The following is an 18,255-nucleotide window of genomic DNA, read 5'->3' as shown; positions in this document are numbered from 1 at the left end:
ACCACAAACTCCTCTGTTCCCCTGTTTGCTGAACGAGGGTGCCCCCGACTGGGACGTGCAGAATAGCAGTGGCTACGGGGACGGGCAGGCATCACGCCCACCTGAGCTGGGGCCCAGCCGAGTCCCTCCTCTAGCCGGGGGGCTTTGGGAAAGCCCCACCTTCTCTAAGTCTGGGGGTCGTCATCTGTAAGTGGGGGTGACAGGCCATCCCTGCAGGTGGGGGCCAGGGCTGGGCCGGTTTGGTTCCTGTGGAACCCGGGCACCTAGTAGGTCCTCAGGCGTTTGTCGGATGACTGAGTGAGTCAGGACTCAGTAACAGTGCTCTGCGTTCTTGGAGTCGAGAGTGCCCTGGCCGAGCGCCTGCAGCTCTGCCGTCACAATGAAGTGCTTGGACTCGCGGTGGTCTGCAGGGGTCAGGGCGCCAGGGAGGCTCAGGGCAGATGCTGCGGGGCCAGAGGAGGCCACACTGCAGCAGCCCCTGCCCTGGTGAAGATCCCGTGGGAGAAGGGAGACCTCACAGGGCATGTGTTCCAAGGGCATCACCGCGGGCCTCCGGCTTTGATGACAGGAACAAACATGGGGCATTCGGCTGGGGCATCTAGAGTGATGTCAGGTTGGTGAATTTCTATGAACAAAGTGGGAAGTGGCTCCAGTTGGGCCTGAGCCGACAGAGGGAGGAGGAGAGCCAGAGGGTTTCGTGGGTGAAGAGGCCAGAGACCTGTCCCCAGCTCATCAGGGCAGAGAAGCCCGCCTGCCCAGTGCCAGGGAGGCCTGCCTGCGAGCCACGTGGGCGAGGGAGCTGAGCTTGGCACTGGTATTAACAGTGGCGGGGTGGGGTTCAGCCACTGTCCCCGTTCCCCAAGCCAAGGGCCAGCGATGCCCAGTGCTCTTCTGGGTTGGCCCTGCTCACGGACTCAGCTCTGGGCACCGCTGGGTGAGGTGCTGGGTGCACAGGCCGATGTTAGGAGCCCCACCTGCTGGAGGTCACCAACGGTGCCATCTGTGGCCCCCATCGCAGTCACTGCCTCCTGCGCCCCCCGTCCCCAGCAGGTGCTTAGCTCAGTCACTGGCTACACACAAGTCGTCCGGTCTGATCCACATGAGGGTCCCACATTTGGGAATACTTGTCCTCATTTCATAGGGGAGAAAATAGGCTCCAGAGGGCATGTGACCTGCCCAAGGTGACACAGCCAAGGAGGGGCATCGCTGGGATCAGGACGGCTGTCCCTCTCCCCATTGCCTACCCTGTCACGTTGCTTGGTGGTCAAAGCATGGAGGCAAATCTAGGATGATATACTGATGAGGTGGGCGTGTAAGCAAAGGCACAGCCCCCCGGGAGCTCCTGTCTCCTTCCTGATAGCTGCCTCCCGTCCCCGCCCCCAGGTGCGGGATGACCCTGAGATCTGAGGACCTGGGGATGACCAGGCCAGCAGCTGGGGTCCGAGGCACTGTCAGGCATTGCGCTGGGAGCTTTTTCTACGTTTAATAGAGTCTCACGAAATCCTCACAAGACGCAGCTCCGGCTCATAGATGTGAAACCTGAGGCCTCTCGGGGTTGGGTCAGCTCTCCAAGGTCACACAGCTGCCCAGTGTGCATGCGGGCCCACACCCGGCCCCGCTGGCTCCCCCTGCAGGTGCTGCGGGGCGCCTGCCTCCTGGAGAGAGAGCAGGGCTGCAGCCCGGAGGGACTTCAGGGCGTCACGGAGCCGGTGGGGCTGGCCTCCAGTCAGGCTGAGGGTCTCAGGAGTAATTCCTGTTCCCAGCGAGGCTCCCCGCCGCGGGGATTTCCTTTTCAGGGGGGTCAAATAGTCACAGCCCCTGGATCGAGTCTCATCACTTGGGTTTCTGTGTTAAGTTGTTATCACAGCGGGGGCCTCGTGGAACCCAAGGCGGAGCCCATCTTGCAACTGTGGCCCGATGAGCCTGGTGTGTTTGTGGTCAGGCCTCTGGGGGCCAGTGCTCTCGCTCTGTTTCTCTTCCTTTTCACATTTTCCACAGACTTTAGTTCTTAGTGTGGTTTTGGGTCCACAGCGAAACTGAGCAGAAAGTAGAGTTCCCATAGACCCCACTACTCAAACTTGCCCCTACAATATGCGCGTTGTTACAGGTGACGAACCCCGTCTGATACATTGTTACGAACCGAAGTTCCCATCAGGGTTCCCTCCCGGCGTTGAAGCTGCTGTGGGTCCTGACAGGTGTGCAGTGACTTGTATCCACACCAGTGTCCCACGCGAGCGGCTTCTCTGCCCTAAATCCCCCCGTGTTCCACCTGCTCACCGCCCCTCCCCCAAGCCCTGGCAACTGTTTCCATGGTCCTGCCTTTTCCTGAACGTGGACTTGCACAGCGAGCAGCCTCTGAGGCCCGGCTTGTGTCCCTCGGCTACATGCCTCTGAGTGTTCTCCACGTCGATCTGTGGCTTAATACCTGGTTTCTTGATAATTCTCCTTTCTTATGTAAGACCCACACACCAGACACCAGGCTTGGCCGGAGCAGCCCATCCCTGACCTGGGGCTGCCTGGCGAAACCCCCGGGTGTTGTCCCCTGCGGGTCCTGGCCTCCTCTCCGGGCCTCTGCTCCCTCAGCGGCAGGAACAACAGCTCCCGGAGGGGACACACCCCATCAGAGTCCACATACAGGGATTTCTTGCAACTGGGCCTCTGCGGGGTGTGGGGAAGGAGTCCACCTTGGGAGGTGAGATACTCCCGCCAGAAAGGCGTGGGATTCACAGATGGGTTCCCAGGGCCAGGAGGGCACCTGCGCAGAAGGCCCGCACCCATCCCCACAGCGCAGTGTCTGCTTCTCACCACCAGAGGGCAGCACCATGGCTCTCGTGCCCAGACGCCGGGAGGCTTTAGACAATGTTCTAGGTGGGCAGAGTTGGGCACCCCCCCAGCAAAACCTGTCTTATAGCAGCTCTCCCCCTAATGCTAGATAGCTGTCCAGTAGCCAGGAAACTGGTGGTGTCAGGCTGTGTGTTTTTGCAAATTACAATAGCTATTGTGTATTGAGCCTCATCCTAGCAATGCCCCCCTTCCCAGGGCAGGTGATGTGAGCAGAGGGCAGATGGGTGGATGGACAGACACACAGAAGGCTGGGCGTTCCAGGTCACAGCACGCAGGAGGTGAAGCTGGGGCTGCACCCAGGCCGTCTGCCCCACAGCCTGTGCTCCCCCAAGGCTCACAGTGACCCCCAGGGTGGCTGGTTTGACCTTCCCTCATCCTGGACTTGAGCCAGATTCTAGTAGTATAAAAACTTGCTTGTCTGCTCGTGGACAGATGATAGGCTATTGTTCTTTGTCTGCCTGACAGATGAGAAGATAATAGTGTGAACGATCTCTGCCCCCCCCCACTCCCCACAATCTCCACTGAGCCTTGGAGCCCACCAGGCCCCGGGCTGTTCACAGGTTTCAAACCTGGATTCCAGGGGCTCATTCTGCCAGGAGAATCTTAAATTCAAGCCCCAGGAAATCCCACTCTCTGTGGCCTCCCACCAGTTTTATTAAGTAATAGATAAGGCAATTTCTGCACTTTTTCTACAGGATAAAGAAGCGAAAGGCAAGCCTACTATTGGCATTTAAGCTAGAGTGGGGAATGTCACCATGGGGCGCAGGAGGGCAGACAGAGCTCACAGGGCCCCCCCAGCTCTGCACCCTCCTGTCTGCTGTTTGGATCCTGACTCCTCTGGAAACGAGAGGCAGGCATTGACTCTAGGTCTGGGGTGCCCAGGGCAACGCAGAATAATTTTCATGCCGCTCACCGCCTTTCCTGCACCTGCTTCTCGTCCCCAGACAGCTGGCACCCTGCTACCCTTGGAGTGTTCACAGCATCCTGCTTGGACACCTCGCTGTCCCCAGCATGGCCCAGCCCCCCTTTGTGCAGCCCACTCTCGAACTCCGCACCTCGGGTAGGAACCGCAGCAGAGAGGAGCCCGACTCTGGCAGATCGGGGGCTGCTGGGGCGCGAGGTGCTGGGGCAGGGGACAGTGGGAAATTGGGTGGAGAAAGTCCTCCTCTGTCTGGAGTGACCTCCTGATGTTTACAGCGGGGATGAGGAGACCCTGAGGTCTGGTGATTGCTCAAAGCTAGTGTTCAACGGTTGTGTAAATGGGTGTGTGTGTGTGTGTGTGTGTGTACAAATAGCTTAACCCTCCAACAAAGCATGGCAGGTGCTTCCTGGCCAGCCCACACCCCCGGGCCACCTGGGGTTTCAGCTGCAGCCAGGCGGACGCTCACCTGCACCTGCAGACTTCTGGCCTCAGGTCCCCTTGCTCCTTCCTGCCCACGGCTGGCCCCAGATACACACCTGCAGCCCGTCCTTGTCTCAGCCTCAGTCAGAGGCCCCAGACCAAAAAAAGAAGGGTGCCATTGAAAGATGTGGAAATGAGCAAAGACACCCCCCCCCAACGAGGAAAGCAAAGTGGTCCACTTAATGCGAACTGAAGCCGGGGGGTCAGCCGGCCGTACCTGTGATTGGCAGAGACCCAGAGGCAGGCAGAGCGGGAGGTAGACGGCGGAGCTTCCTAGAGGAGGGAAGGGGACTCGGGTGAGCCCAACAGCGGCTGGGGGTCTGGGGAGGCTGGAAGGGCGCATCCCATGTGGCTGGTGAGAGGAGTGGGTTTGGCTTTCTCGGGTTGGTTGTGAGTCGGAAGGATCCCGCCTGTTCAGGTCCCTGCGTGGGCTGTGCTCTCTGCCTGGCAGGCCTCCGTGCCAACCTCCAAGTCCACCATCCAACCAGCTCCTCCTTGTGCTTCAAGTGACTCTGTTGGTCCCCGGCCCCTGGGCCTCCCCCAGCCCCAGCTCTGCCCCGTGGGCTGTCTCCTCCGTCTGCCTGGAGCTCCTCAGGGGGCAGACCGGCCACGGGCCCCCGCGTCCTGCGCACCGGCCTCTGTCAGTGTTTTTGGAGGATGTGGATGGGGAGCGTATGGCCCCGCCCAGACCCCAAGAGCCCCACGGCTGGGCCCTTTAACTGTCCACCTGACCTGGCCCTCAGTGGGTTTCCAGCACTTCCATAAACGTCCTGGGCCATGGCTGGCTCTACGGAGGACAGCAGCAATATTCAGGTCAATGGCCCCAGGACACAGGGAATCTGAAGTAAGCTTAAAGGAGGACCGTGGTTATTGTATGTGCAGAATGGAGGGCTCCGGGTCTCCTGGCTGCAGAAGGGCTGCCAAGCTCATGGTGGGGGGCCTTGCTTCTGAGGCCCTGCTGGCCACGGTCCTGCCAGGTCAAGGCAGCAAGAGAACAGGCTGCCCGTTGGGAGGGGTGTGATGTCCCCACCACTGCAGGTGTGCCCACCCGGATGGGGGACAGATGGCCCACTGGGTGGGGCTGCCATACAGAGGAGCACCCCCCCCCACTGGGGGTTGACCAGATGGCCTCTCACATTACCCAGGCTCCGCCTGGTCCCCCAGGAAAGAAGATGCGTCTGTCCCCTGACACCCTATGGGGCTTGAGCTGGGGCGGGGCCCCCGAGGCCTCACGCTGCTGCTGCTTTGCTCGGCTGTGCCTGGCGTGTGTCGCCCCTTTAACGTGGCTCCTTGTACCCTCCCTGGCAGTGTCGGAGCCCCAGGCCGCGCACAGCCCCCTGGAGAAGCCGTCCAGCACCGCGATCCTGTGTAACACCTGTGGAAATGTGTGCAAGGGGGAGGTGCTGAGGGTGCAGAACAAGTATTTCCACATCAAGTGCTTCGTCTGCAAAGGTGAGCATCTCTGGTCTTTGTCCTCGCTGGGGGTGGGCCGCAAGGAAGGATCCGGGAGGTTCCAGAGAGGGCTTCGCAGAGGAGGAGCTGTTTGGGCTTTAACTTGGAGTAAGGAGGAATCGGGCGGGGGGAGGCGGTCTGGGCCGATCCAGGTGGCAGGGGCAGGTGTGTGCCATGTGGACGCGTCTGCGGTTTGACCGCTAAGTGCTGCAGAGCGGAGGTGGGGGGAGGGGGACGAGACTGGGGGCCCAGCCTCCTCCCCGTGCCAGCGGCCCTGGGAGCAACGTGAGACTGTTAGCTGAAGGGGCAGCTGGGGCCTGGAGACGGGGGAGCCTGGCTGGGGCTGGATTCCAGGCCTGGGTGTGGCCTGGCTGAGTCCCTTGGAGATTTCCATGGAGGCACCTCCTGGGTGTCGGGGTGTGAGGCCACAGGTGAGCCCCACACCCCAGAGGAGCTCTGCGCCTTTGCCACACCATGGCCTCAGGCCCTCTGTGAAGACTGCTGTTGAGTCCTGTTGTTTGGAAAGAAAACTTGAGAACCACTGGCTGGGACTCTTCTGTTGTGACGGGGGCACCCCCAGAAATGGCCCTGAAGCCCTCGGCCCTGGAGGAGGGCAGAGTGCCATGGGGGACATGGGAGCCCTGGGGGAGCCAGTGACCCAGGGGAGACCTGAGTGTCCCGAGTGCCCCCACCCAGGGACCTCTGGGGTGGCACCGTCTCTGGCAGGGGTGGGAGTGCCCTGGGACCCTCAGTCTGAGGGTGACCCCGACCCTGCCCCTCGGAGGGGAACAGCTCGGAGGTGCCTGTTTTCTGGGAAAGGATGGAGCAGCCCTAGGGGGTGTGTGAGAATAGCAAGCCTTTGGCATCCTGTAAACACTGCCTTTGTCCATCAGACTGCACCCCTGCCATGGTCAGTGCCCCACCCCCACCCTGGTCAGTGCCCCCCACCCCGGTCAGTGCCCTCATCCTGGTCAGTGCCCTCACCCTGCCTGAAACATCTCTTCCTTTTCATCAGAACTTGCCGGACCACTGTGGGATTTGTCTGGTTTAATTTTCTCTACTCTCCAAAAGATAAATTTGCTGTGTCTGAAAAGCAAAATCCATTAAAATGCTCTTTTTAAAAGGTTATTTTAAAAGACACAGGGGAAGCTGCCACCGTGCTTAAAAGGATTGTCTGTAAGCGCAGACTTTAGCAATGCAATAAAAGGCATGAAACTCCAGAATCGAGTCCTGGTTTGACCCACGGGGTTCGGGGGGAGGGGGGACTGCCCCGGGAGCCCCTGCCCTCCACCACCCTGCAGTGTCACCGGGGCCAGATCACTTTGTCCTCTAAGCTTTAGCTCCTGAGCAGACATAGGAATAACTGTGGCCCCTTCCTTGCAGTGAGCCGATCTGGTGGCTCCTGGGACTGGCCCTGTGTGACGGCGGCTGCCCCCCCGGGGTTGCTGCAATAGTGGCATTGGTGGCATGACCTGTGGGCACGCAGGCCCCGTTTCAAGGCCAGTTATAGAGCCTCACCCCGTGCCAGGCGGCTGTTCCCCGGCCGTGCGGATCAGCGTGGGCCCTGCCCTTGGGGAGGCATCAGTGCTTCACCTGCTCAGGAACGACGTGGGGCGGCCAAGACACCCTGCTAGCCGGAAGACACTGTGTTTGTTTGAGCATGAAGATCCCACGGTCTCAGACTGGCCTCTTATCCAGGTTCTCATGAAAATGCAAAGCTTGTGAATCATTGAGGGTACTTTTGGATGAATCAGAATCCGTCCCCAACTCATAGTGTCTTAAACACATGGGTACTTACCGTCTTAACCTGGAGTCTGGAGGTGGCCCCTGTACCCTCAGAGCTGGTTAGCTTAATAGCTTAACAAGGTCATTGAAGAGCCGGGTTCTTTTTCTATTCCCCACCCCTACTGTCCCCTCTCTCCCTCCCTCATCCTGTGCCTGGCAGCAGTGCCTCTCCTCATGGTCTCAAGGTGGCTGCTGTAGCTCCAAGCATCACATCCTCACAGGGTAGCATCTAACCCGGGAAGGGGTTGGGGGGATATGCACAGGCAAAGGGCTTCCTCCTCACATGATCCTCCCTTTGACCAGGGAGAACCCTTTCTCCAAGGTCCCCCAAAGACTTCAAATCTGATTTCATTGGCTAGAACTGGGTCCCAGGCCCACCCGTACCGGCACAGAGGACCAGAAAGGAGGGCGGTGACTCACTGAGACCAGTCACGTCTGTCCCTGGGTGGGCATGTTGCCAGGTGAACCGAAGCAGCATGTGTTAGCTTAGCACTTTCTGGATGTGCCTCAGTTTACCTGGGAAAATCCATGAAACAATTATGGAATTATACTCTCCTTCATGGAAGCTGCAGTCTTGGGCTTCGATGCCTGGAGGTCTGGGTGCAATTCCCACCCCCGCCACCCCCCTGCGACTGTGGGTCTTTGACATGTTTCTTAACCTTGGGGTTCACGCAACAACACTTTCTTGGGCACCTACTCTGTGCTAGCAGTGTTCTGGGTGCTTGAGATGCATCCATGAACAAAACAGATATGCTTGTCCTCGGAGAGATCGAGTTCTAGTGCGGGGGACAGGCCATAAACACCGGATAGGATAAATAGGTTTTACCATGGGCTAGAAGGTGCCGTACAGGGAGGAAGGAAGAGGGGCTCAGGAAAGGCAGGCATGGGAGTGCAGGGGAGTTGCTATTTTCAGTTGGGTAGTCAGGGTGGGCTTCCCGGAGGAGATGACCTGAGTGAAGACTTGAGGGATATTTGGGAAGAGCCTTTCAGCCAGGGTGAGCATCTGGGACAAAGACAGGAAAGCAGGGTGTGTGCCTGGTGGACTCGGGGACAGGCCGGAGCAGAATGAGCGATGGGGATGGGGTTGTTGTGAGGCCCGTGGCTCTGACGCCCAGGGACAAGGGACAGAGGAGGGCTCTGGTCCGCCTTTGTTTCCATAGACCACTGTGGCAGTGCCATGCGGGGGCGCAGCGGGTGTGCGGGGAAGGTTTCAGGGGCCAGAGCTCATGGTGTCCACCCCGTGAGGACGTGTGATTCTGGCTGGGAGTTGAAATCCGGCCGGCTCTATTCTCATACTGCAAAATAGGGTAGAAATGTGTCAAACACCCAGCACATAGTAGGTTCTCAAGAAAAAACGAAGTGTTGCCATTTTTACAAACAACTTGAAATTTGCCTTGAAAGACCTCTTGACCGTGTATGTGCAGCTGAGTCCTGTGCTGTTGGAAGAGGGGTTTGACTGGTCTTCTGTACCCTGCTGGTAATGCCCTGGAAACACGGCCCCGCTCTGAAATGCTGAGCACGGGCGGCCACCTCCACCTATGACCCCCAGAAAGCGGGTGTTCCTGACCTGAGAAGCCGTGGGACTGAGCAGAACCCCGATTGCGGAAAGAGCCCGGCAGGGAGGGAATGGGGTGTGATGGGGTGGTGAGCCCCCAGCTCTGCAGGAAGCTTGGTGGCAGCTGCGGGGTTTACAGCAAGGACACATCCATCTGGGTCTATAAGTAGCCACCGGAGGGCCACTCCAGGCACCTGCGGGTGACAAGGGAATGGTGCAAAATGCTGCATTCTCTCCTTTTGAGGCACTCCCGGGTCATGTATGAGAAACTGACCAAGGGCTTCCAGAACCAAAGGAAAGCTTCAGACACGTGGGTGAGCTTGGCTGTCCCTCTGCTGTTGGATGCCGATGTCCATTCCAGCCTGGCACGGAGCCACATGGCCTCCTGCACCCCATCTCACTGATTTCCAAAGACAACCATGCAGGATATGGGTGTGCTTAACGCTAGTTTACAGACGAGGACTCGGAGGTTCAGAGAGGTTACGTGGCTTGCCCAGGGTCACACGGCGGGGAAGCAGCGGCAGCGAGAATTCAAACCCAGGCTGCCTGACTCTGACCCCAGCGGGAGCCAGGGTGTGAAATGCTGTGGCAATACTTCTGGGGGTGTTCCTGGTCATTTCCCAGGGATAAAGTCCCCGAAAAGTGATCGATGGGTCAAAGGGGGTAGGAGCGGTTTTCACGTACTTTAGAGTCAGTGCCGAACGGTATTCCAGAAAGCATCTCCCCACCGCTTCCCGCACTCCTGAGAGCTTCTCCTGAGTGACCACAGGGAAGGGGGGACCGACACTCGGGGTCACCCACAGCTGCTCCGCTCCCCTGTTTCAGTGTTGGCTAATTCGATAGGCAAGATAGAATGTCAAGATTGTCTCGATTAGGATTTTTTAGGTTACTAATGAATTTGGAGTTTTTATTTTTAGCGGGCGGAGGTCGGGATTTGGACTCTGACCTATGTGCTTGGGGTGGCTGCAGGCCGGCCAGGAGCCGGGGTGACCAGCAGGGACAGGCGTGGCTGGAAAGCGGCTGCATCAGCTCTCCCGGGGCCCGCAATGCTGACTCACGAGGTCTCGGTGGGCGCTACGTGCGTCAGCACATTTTCCTCCTACATCCAGGATATGGCAGCATGTCCTTGTAAAGATCAGGAAGACAGTCAGACGCCAGCGCTCAGGGACCCTGGGGCCATTCTGGCTCCACGGCTGTCTTTTTTCAGAAAAAGGCTCCTAGCAAGGCCCCGGTAGGCTGTTCTTCTCGGTTCAGGGTACGCCAGCTGGGCGTGCACTGTGGTGCAGGACGACTCCAGGGGTTTACATGCTCCTGCTGGGTGTGGAGGGTTCGGGCCTGGCCATGGCCTCTGTCTCCAGGGATGAGTGATGTCGGTGCAGCTGCAGCCTTGATGGGGCCCTGCGTAACTCGGGGCTAAGAGGATGCTTCTCTGTGCTGCTGCTTTTACCTTGGAAGTGGGCTGTGTTCCAGATGGGGCTGCAGATGCCCAGAGAGGTTCAGGAACTTGCCCAGGGCACACAGCCAAGCGTGCAGGTGAAGCCGGGATCCAGAGCCAGGCCGCTCCCGCATCTGGGCTCTCAGCTGCCCAGCTTCGCTTTGTCTGCAGAGCTAACATCTCCGTGGAGCACCGCTCCGGTGTCCATAACTGGTGTGCAGCACGTGCCGCCCTGTGGCCCTGGCAAAGGGACAGGGGACCCCGGAGAGGCCCACTGCCTCACCTTGTGTGGGGGATGGGCGCTGAGCTGAGGGGCACCCCTCCCCGCAGGGCTGCCTGGGCCCCCAGGTGGCAGGTGCGAGGATAGGTGGCGGGCAGTGAGTAGTGAGGCATGAGCTGAGGGGGGCCACCCACTGACCAGGCTGGGCTTCCGGGCCCCAGGGGACCCCAACTCCCTGGACATTCCATCTCCAGACTCCAAACTTCCGCAGGTGCTCTTCTGAAGCTTGGCCTGCCTGAGAAGGCACCTGGGGTTGGGGAGGCTGCCAGGCTTCCCTCGCCTCCCAGACTCCCGGGCACCAAGCCGAGGAGCGGTTGCACGGCCAGGGTTCCCTTGACCAGACACTGGGGGTTCCCCTCGCTCACCACCATCCGTGGCACCAAATGCTGATGCAGGAAAGTTTCCTTTATGTGTCTAAACTGATTTACCAACATTTATAATGTATGTGTTATTTTGGTAGCTTTCTACTAATCTTTGTAAAAAAATAACCCAATCCGGAATAGCTTATTAAATGTTTAGAGCCTTGTGACCATGAGAAATTCCTAATAAATCAATGTCCACGTTGACTCTGGAACTTTTGTTGCGGAGAGCACAGTGTGGCACTTACTTCCAGGCTTTTTTTTCCACTAGTTATTATTTTTTAATTAGTTTCAGAGGTAGAGTTCAGTGATTCATCAGTCTTATATAACTCCAGTGCTCATCCCATCACGTGCCCTCCTTAATGCCCGTCACCCAGTTACCCCATCCCCCACCCCCTCCCCTCCAGCAGCCCTCGGTTTGTTCCCTAGAGTTAAGGGTCTCTTATGGTTTGTCTCCCTCTCAGATTTCATCTTATTTTATTTTTCCCTCCCTTCCGCTATGATCCTCTGTTTTGTCTCTTAAATTCCACCTCTGAGTGAAATCACGTGATAATAGTCTTTCTCTGGCTGACGTATTTCTCCCAGCATGATACCCTCCCGTTCCAGCCACATCATTGCAAATGGTACGATGTCATCCGTTCTGACGGCTGAGTAGTAACCCATTGTATAGACACCGCATCTTCTCTACCCATTCCTCTGTCGCTGGGCATCGGGCTTTTTCCGCGGTTTGGCTGCTGTGGACATCGGGTGCGTTGCGTTCACATACGGTGCTCTGGGGACGTGGGGTGGACACAGGCCCTCCAGGCAGAAAGGGGCGGGTGAGGCCTCTGCTCCTGGGCGTTGGCTACGGGCATTGCAAGTAGATGTCGGTGGTCTTGCTTTGGTGTCTGCCTTCCACGGATGCGCTCAAAAAGATGCCGCGAGTTAAATTTCAAGATGCCAGTACTCGGAATTCACCAGAAACAGCAACCTTTGCAATCAGTTGATGTGTTGATGAGTATTTTTCAGTGTTGATTCAAAAACATGGTGAAGGAAGAAGGCAGGCAGGCAGGAAGGACATAGTTTCAAGACTGTACTTGGGGGCTGGGACCCACGAGGACCCAGGACGGACCTGGCTGGCAGGGCCGGAGCGGCAGGGTGTCCTCCTTGCCTCTCACGGGGAGGGGCTGGGCCAGCCAGGGTGGGCATGGGCGGCTCCCTCTGAAACCATGCGTGGCTCCCACGTGCCCCTGGGCTGGAGGGGGAGTGTGTGGGGTGAACGCGTGGGCGTCCCGGACTCAGACCGGCCGGCTGTCCTGAGAAAGTCGCCCCATTCCCCACCTGGCATAGTGCCCCAAAAGGATTCATGTTCGAGCGTTCACGGTCTCTCTCCCTCCTGCGGGAAGTCTGGCCTTGTCCACACTGTGGGAGACAGACATCGGGATGTGGAAACGGGCAGGAGTCGGGGAGGGGGTTAGGGAGTTTCCCTGTGGCCCGGGGGCAACCACAGGACACATCGTCTGTCCTCCGCCACACCGGATCCTCCCGCCCAGAGCAGAGTGCCTCCCCAGCCTGTTGTAGCCCACGCTGGGCGCAGCCCGGTTGGAGTTGTGGAGGGGCTCAAGGGTATCACACTCCACCCTGCTGGGGTCCCAGGGGCTGGCCCCTTAGCGTAGCCTGATTCTCGTCCCGGGTCGGTGCTACTTTTCTGGAAGCTTTCGTCCACTCAGCACCAGGCTGAGGGGCCAGAGCTGGGGACTGTGCCTGGAGCCTGGCCCCCGAGGGGTTCGGCGAGTCACCCCAGATCTGCACCGGGACCTGTGTCGGGGGGAGCTGTGTGTGGCAGGACCTGGCAGACGGTCTGCACCCCGCTGACACTGTGGCTCCCCCCAGCATGTGGCTGTGACCTGGCCGAGGGTGGCTTCTTCGTGCGGCAGGGCGAGTACATCTGCACACTGGACTACCAGCGGCTGTACGGGACCCGCTGCTTCAGCTGCGACCAGTTCATCGAGGGCGAGGTGGTGTCGGCGCTGGGCAAGACCTACCACCCCGACTGCTTCGTGTGCGCCGTGTGCCGGTGAGTCATGCCCGCGAGACGCCCTGCTCCCACCCTGGTCCTCCTCCCTCCTCCCTCTCCCCTCCCTCCTCTATCCTCTCTCCCTCCATCCTCCTCCCTCTCCCCTCCTCCTTCCCTCCTTCCTCCCTCCTCCCTCTCCCCTCCTCCTTCCCTCCTCCCTCCCTCCATCCTCCTCTCTTCCCTGCCCCTTCCTTCTTTCCTCTTCCCTCTCCCCTCCCTCTCCCCTCCTTCCTCCCCTCCCTCCTCCCCTCCCTCCTCCCTTCTGTTGGGCCACAGTTGGGAGGGGAGGCAGGGCCCAGTTCAGGGGTGGCAGGTGGACACGGGGCAGCTATGCCCCAAGGCACATCTTTGTTCAACCCCAGACCTCGCAGGCCTCTACCCCCTGCCTGAAGTACAGGACCAGGCCCTCTTTCCAGGGGGCACAGAGTCCAACAGGTTCTGAGGCTGCCAACACAAGGCCTCCTTGGGCTTCTGGGAAGGAGCTCCCTCCCCACCCTCCTCAGCCCCCTTGGTGAGCTTCTCTCTTACCAGCATCCTCCACACGTTTCTTCTTTCATATCGGTGCCGCTGGGTCCACAGTTCAGCCCCACCACCACCCTTCAGCTGTCCGGAGTCCTTGATCAGTGGGTGGCCTCTCACCCAACCCCTGGGTGCATGACCCGCAAGCATGGGTGTCTTCCAGATGTGGGGAAGGGTCCCTCCCTTTCTAGAATCTGCCCAGCCACTACCCCCACTCAGGTCTCAAAGTGTGCGTGCTTGGGGTCCTGCCACGGCCTCCACACTGGGGCCCCTGCCTCCCCTCTGTGAGTCCCTCCTCCCCGCTGCCCCCTGGCATCCATGAGAAGGGCCCAGAGCAGGGAGGAGGCAGAGGATCACTGGAGTTAGACAAGAGCCTGACCCTCGCAGCAGGGCCACAGCCAGCTCCCCGGTCTGCCCCACACCTCTGGGGACTTAGGAGGGAGGCCAGGAGCAGCTTTCCCATGTGAACAGCTTCCTCCTGCACCCCACGCCCTGTCCTAGACACACTGCTCCCAGGGAGATGTTCTATGTGTAAGAAACAAAGAATAAAAAGAACACAGAGTTTATTTTCTGCTCTGTTTTCTCTGTCTCACCACACCCAGTTTCAAGGGGACTTTATGAGTGTTGTTCCCAAAGCTGTTGTCTGTGGGTGTGGCATGTGTGCTGGACAGAAATGGATGTTTTCGTCAGGGCCTTGCAGAGAGGAGGGAGCAATGACAGGGACTATTTCTAATGACAGTCACTGTGCTGTTGCAGCATGTGTGGGTCTCAGAATTCCCGCAAGGATGATACAATGTTTGATTTCTTAGAGACAAAAGGACATGATCAGAATAAGTTTGAAAGATCGCCTCTGGATAATCTTCTGTTTTTAAAATAACAGCAGCGAGCTCTGTCACACTGGAATAACTGGGCTCTACTTACCAGCCTCTGTACACAGCTGCAAAACTCTACATGAAACAACTGTGTGGGGGCATTGGGGCACAGTCTGTGTGGGACTAATACCAGGGCCACAAAGGGAACAGACCCTGCAACCACCCAGCTTTGTGCCTGGAGGCAGTTCCTGGAGCCTCACTGCAAGGAGAGGAGACTGAGTGAGGAGGCGGTGATACGAGCAGCAGGGGCTGTGCCCCATAGGGGAGGGAGCCACACAGAGCAAGCACAGAGAGCAATGTGGGGGCACCTTTGAGCCTTTCACTGAACACAAAGCCACGTAGGCATAGAGGACAATTCACAAGGTGGATGAAGAATGGCTGGATTGCTGTAAGCTGAACGGTTCCCTGGGCTGGGAAACATTCGAGTTGTGACCAGGGTGTTAGACACCCAGGTATGCAGTGGGGATGCCAAAAAAGTCGTGCCTTATTAGTGGGACTAAAATAGCCCTAGCGCAAAGGCCATAAGCACCTGGTGAAAAAAAGTACAAGCATAAACCCCCAAAACCTTGCACTGATCTGCAAATGAGCTCACTGCCTGCCAGCACTCTTCATAAGAAGACAGGAAATCCAGCCCTCAGCAGCATAGCATTGACAGCACCCAACGTCCAGTCAGATATTACTAGTCATAGAATCTGGGAAATGAGACCCAAAACCAGAAGAAGAACCAGTCAATATCCATAGACCCAGAAATGAGAGTGATGTGAAACCAGCAGATGGTGGCTTTGAAACAGTATTGAAAATATGCTTAGGTATTTAAAGGAAAATGTGAATGGAAGTAGAAATCTTACGGAAGGAATAAAAAGAAGCCAAATGGAAATTCTGGAAATGAAAATGACAATTTCTGGGATGACAAATCCCTTCAAAGGAATTAGCAGTAGGTTAGGTATTGCAGAGGAAAGGCATGGTGAACCTGAAGACATAACAATAGAAACTATACAAACTAAAGCAAAGAGACAGAAAAGACCGGAAAACATGAAAACATTCAGGGATCTGAGGATAATGGATCTTTCTGCCTGTCTGGGTTGGGAGGGGGACACCCTGGAGGTAGGGAAGAACAAATAATTGAAGAAATAATGGCTGAAAATTTTCCAATTTTGATGAAAACTATAAACCCACAGATCCAGGAATCTTGATAAACCCCAAGCAGAAAAAACATGACAGAAACCTACTAAGTCCATCATAATCAAATTTCTGAAAAATAATAGTAAGAAATCCAACAAGGAGCTAGAGAGAAGACGCACCTCATATACAGTGGAATGAAAGAATGACTGCAGACTTCATACCTAAACTATGCATCCTAGAAGATAATGGAATGGCATCTTTAAAGAGTTATAAGGGGAAAAAATCAATTCCATACCAAGTCAAAAAAAAAAAGAAAAAGAAAAAGACTTTCAAAAAATGAAGGCAAGACCCCTAAAGAGTATGGGGTTTCTTTTTGGGGTGATGAAAAATCCTCAAACTGATCCTGGGGACACATGCACGAGCGTGAGCGCGCTAGAAACCGTTGAACCGTGCACATTGAATGGCATGGATGTTAAGCACAGGCATACGTCATTTTGTTGCACTTCACTTTATGGCGCTTTGCAGATACTGCTTTTTTTTTTTTTTTCCAATTGAAGGTTCATGGCAACCCTGCATCAAGCAAGTATGTCAGTGGCATTTTCTGGCAGCATTTGCTCACTTCGTGTCTCTCTGTCACCTTTTGGTAATTCTTGCAATATGCCAAACTTTTGTATGATTATATCTGTCATGCTGGTCTGCGATCAGTGATTACGACTTGCTGAAAGTTCAGATGATGGTTAGCATTTTTTAGTAATAAAGTATTTTTTACTAAGGTATGCACATTGTTTTTTAGGCTTAATGCTATTGCACATTTAATAGACTACAGTGTAAACATCACTTTTCTATGCACCGGGAAACCAGAAGATCCATATGACTTGCTTTATTGCAATATTTGCTTTATTGCAGTGGTCTGGAATTGAACCTCAAGTATCTCCAAGATGTATGTGATTAAAATAACATGAATAAATGTGTCCCCTCTACAAAATAAAATATGAAGGCAAAATAAAGGCTTCTGTAGGCACACAAAATCTAAGAGAACTTGTTGCCAGCACACCTACGTGACGGTAAAGTTAGAAGAAGAAAAATGATGTCAAAAGACAATGGTAAAGTGCAGAAGCAAGCTGTCAGCTGGTAGATAAGATATATCTGATGAGGGACTGGCATCCAAAATATATAAAGAACTTCTACAAGTCATCAATAAGAAGATAAACAGGGGCGCCTGGGTGGCACAGCAGTTAGGCATCTGCCTTCGGCTCAGGGCGTGATCCCGGCGTTCTGGGACCGAGCCCCACATCAGGCTCTTCTGCTATGAGCCTGCTTCTTCCTCTCCCACTCCCCCTGCTTTGTGTTCCCTCTCTCGCTGGCTGTCTCCATCTCTGTCGAATAAATAAATAAAATCTTTAAAAAAAAAAAGAAGATAAACAAAAACCCTATAAAAAATGGGCAGAAGAATTTAACAGACACTCCACAGAAAAATAGACACAAATCACTATGTGCACACGCGACAGTGCAGATTAAAATGGTGGGATACCCTCAACCATCCACCAGAGTGGCTCAAGCTAAAAAGGTGGGCAATGACAAGTGTTGGCGAGGGTACGAAGGATATGAAGCTGAAGGAACGCTCATATATTGCCGGGGTGAATGCAAAGTGGTGCAGCCTGTCTGGAAATCAGTTTGGCTGATTTAGCGTGTGACCCAGTGACTCCACCCCGAGGTTTGTGGCCAAGAGAAGTGGAAGCACGTGTCCCTGGAAAGGCTTGTCACCAAATGTTCGTAGCCGTTTCATTTGTAACAGCCCCCAACTGGAAAGAGCCCAGATATCGTTCGGCAGTGAGTGGAATCATGTTGCCCCTCACCTCTCCAGTGGAGCAGCACCCCACAGTAATGAGGGGCAAGCTACTGATGCACACAGCCGTGTGAGTGAACGTTGGTCGGGCAGGATGCTGAACCAGACATTAAAGACCATGTTCTGTGTGATTCCATGTGTAGCAGTCCCAGAAAAGACGCAGCCAATCCACGGACAGAATCCCCATCATGGTTGCCTGGGGTCAGGGGTGGTGGTGGGGTGTGATCATAGACAGTCACAGGGGACTTTTTGCAGTGGACAGAATGTCCCATATCATGACTGTGGTATTGATAACATGAATGGGTGCATTTGTCAAAGTATATTTCAATAAAGTTGAACTAATAAAATAATAGCTATTGTTTATTCAGCCCCTCCTGGTCCCAGGCAGTATGCTAGAGCTTTCCGTGCAGTTTGTCCAATGGATAGATAAATGGATGGATGGATGGAGAGAGGAATGGATGGATGGATGGATGGGTGGTTGGATGGTAGGAGGGATGGATGGGTGGGTGAAAGGATGAGTGCATGGATGGAGGGAGGGAGGGAGGGAAGGATGAATAGATGGATGGCTGGCTGGATGCATGGATGGTTGGATAGATGGATGGCTGGCTGGATGCATGGATGGTTGGATAGATGGATGGCTGGCTGGATGCATGGATGGATGGCTAGATGGGGGGAGGGAGGAATGACTAACAACCCCATGAGACAGGTGTTATCAGTCCCACTTTCCA

General features: G+C 55.9%; 1 protein-coding gene across 9 annotated transcripts in view; it reads left to right on the top strand.

Moving 5' to 3' along the window:
- Positions 1–18,255, top strand: part of ABLIM2 (actin binding LIM protein family member 2) — a 142,533-nt gene that overhangs the window by 36,458 nt on the left and 87,820 nt on the right. For all 9 annotated transcript variants that reach the window (XM_019796776.2, XM_019796783.2, XM_019796781.2 and 6 more), the window contains exons 2-3: positions 5,555–5,698; positions 12,985–13,168. In XM_019796776.2, the coding sequence (XP_019652335.1) occupies positions 5,555–5,698; positions 12,985–13,168 (328 nt within the window). The remainder of the gene's footprint in view (positions 1–5,554; positions 5,699–12,984; positions 13,169–18,255) is intronic.

The sequence above is a fragment of the Ailuropoda melanoleuca genome, chromosome 11, assembly GCF_002007445.2.
Source record: "Ailuropoda melanoleuca isolate Jingjing chromosome 11, ASM200744v2, whole genome shotgun sequence".
Taxonomy (NCBI): Eukaryota; Metazoa; Chordata; class Mammalia; order Carnivora; family Ursidae; genus Ailuropoda; species Ailuropoda melanoleuca.
This window is presented reverse-complemented; position numbering and strand designations above follow the sequence as displayed.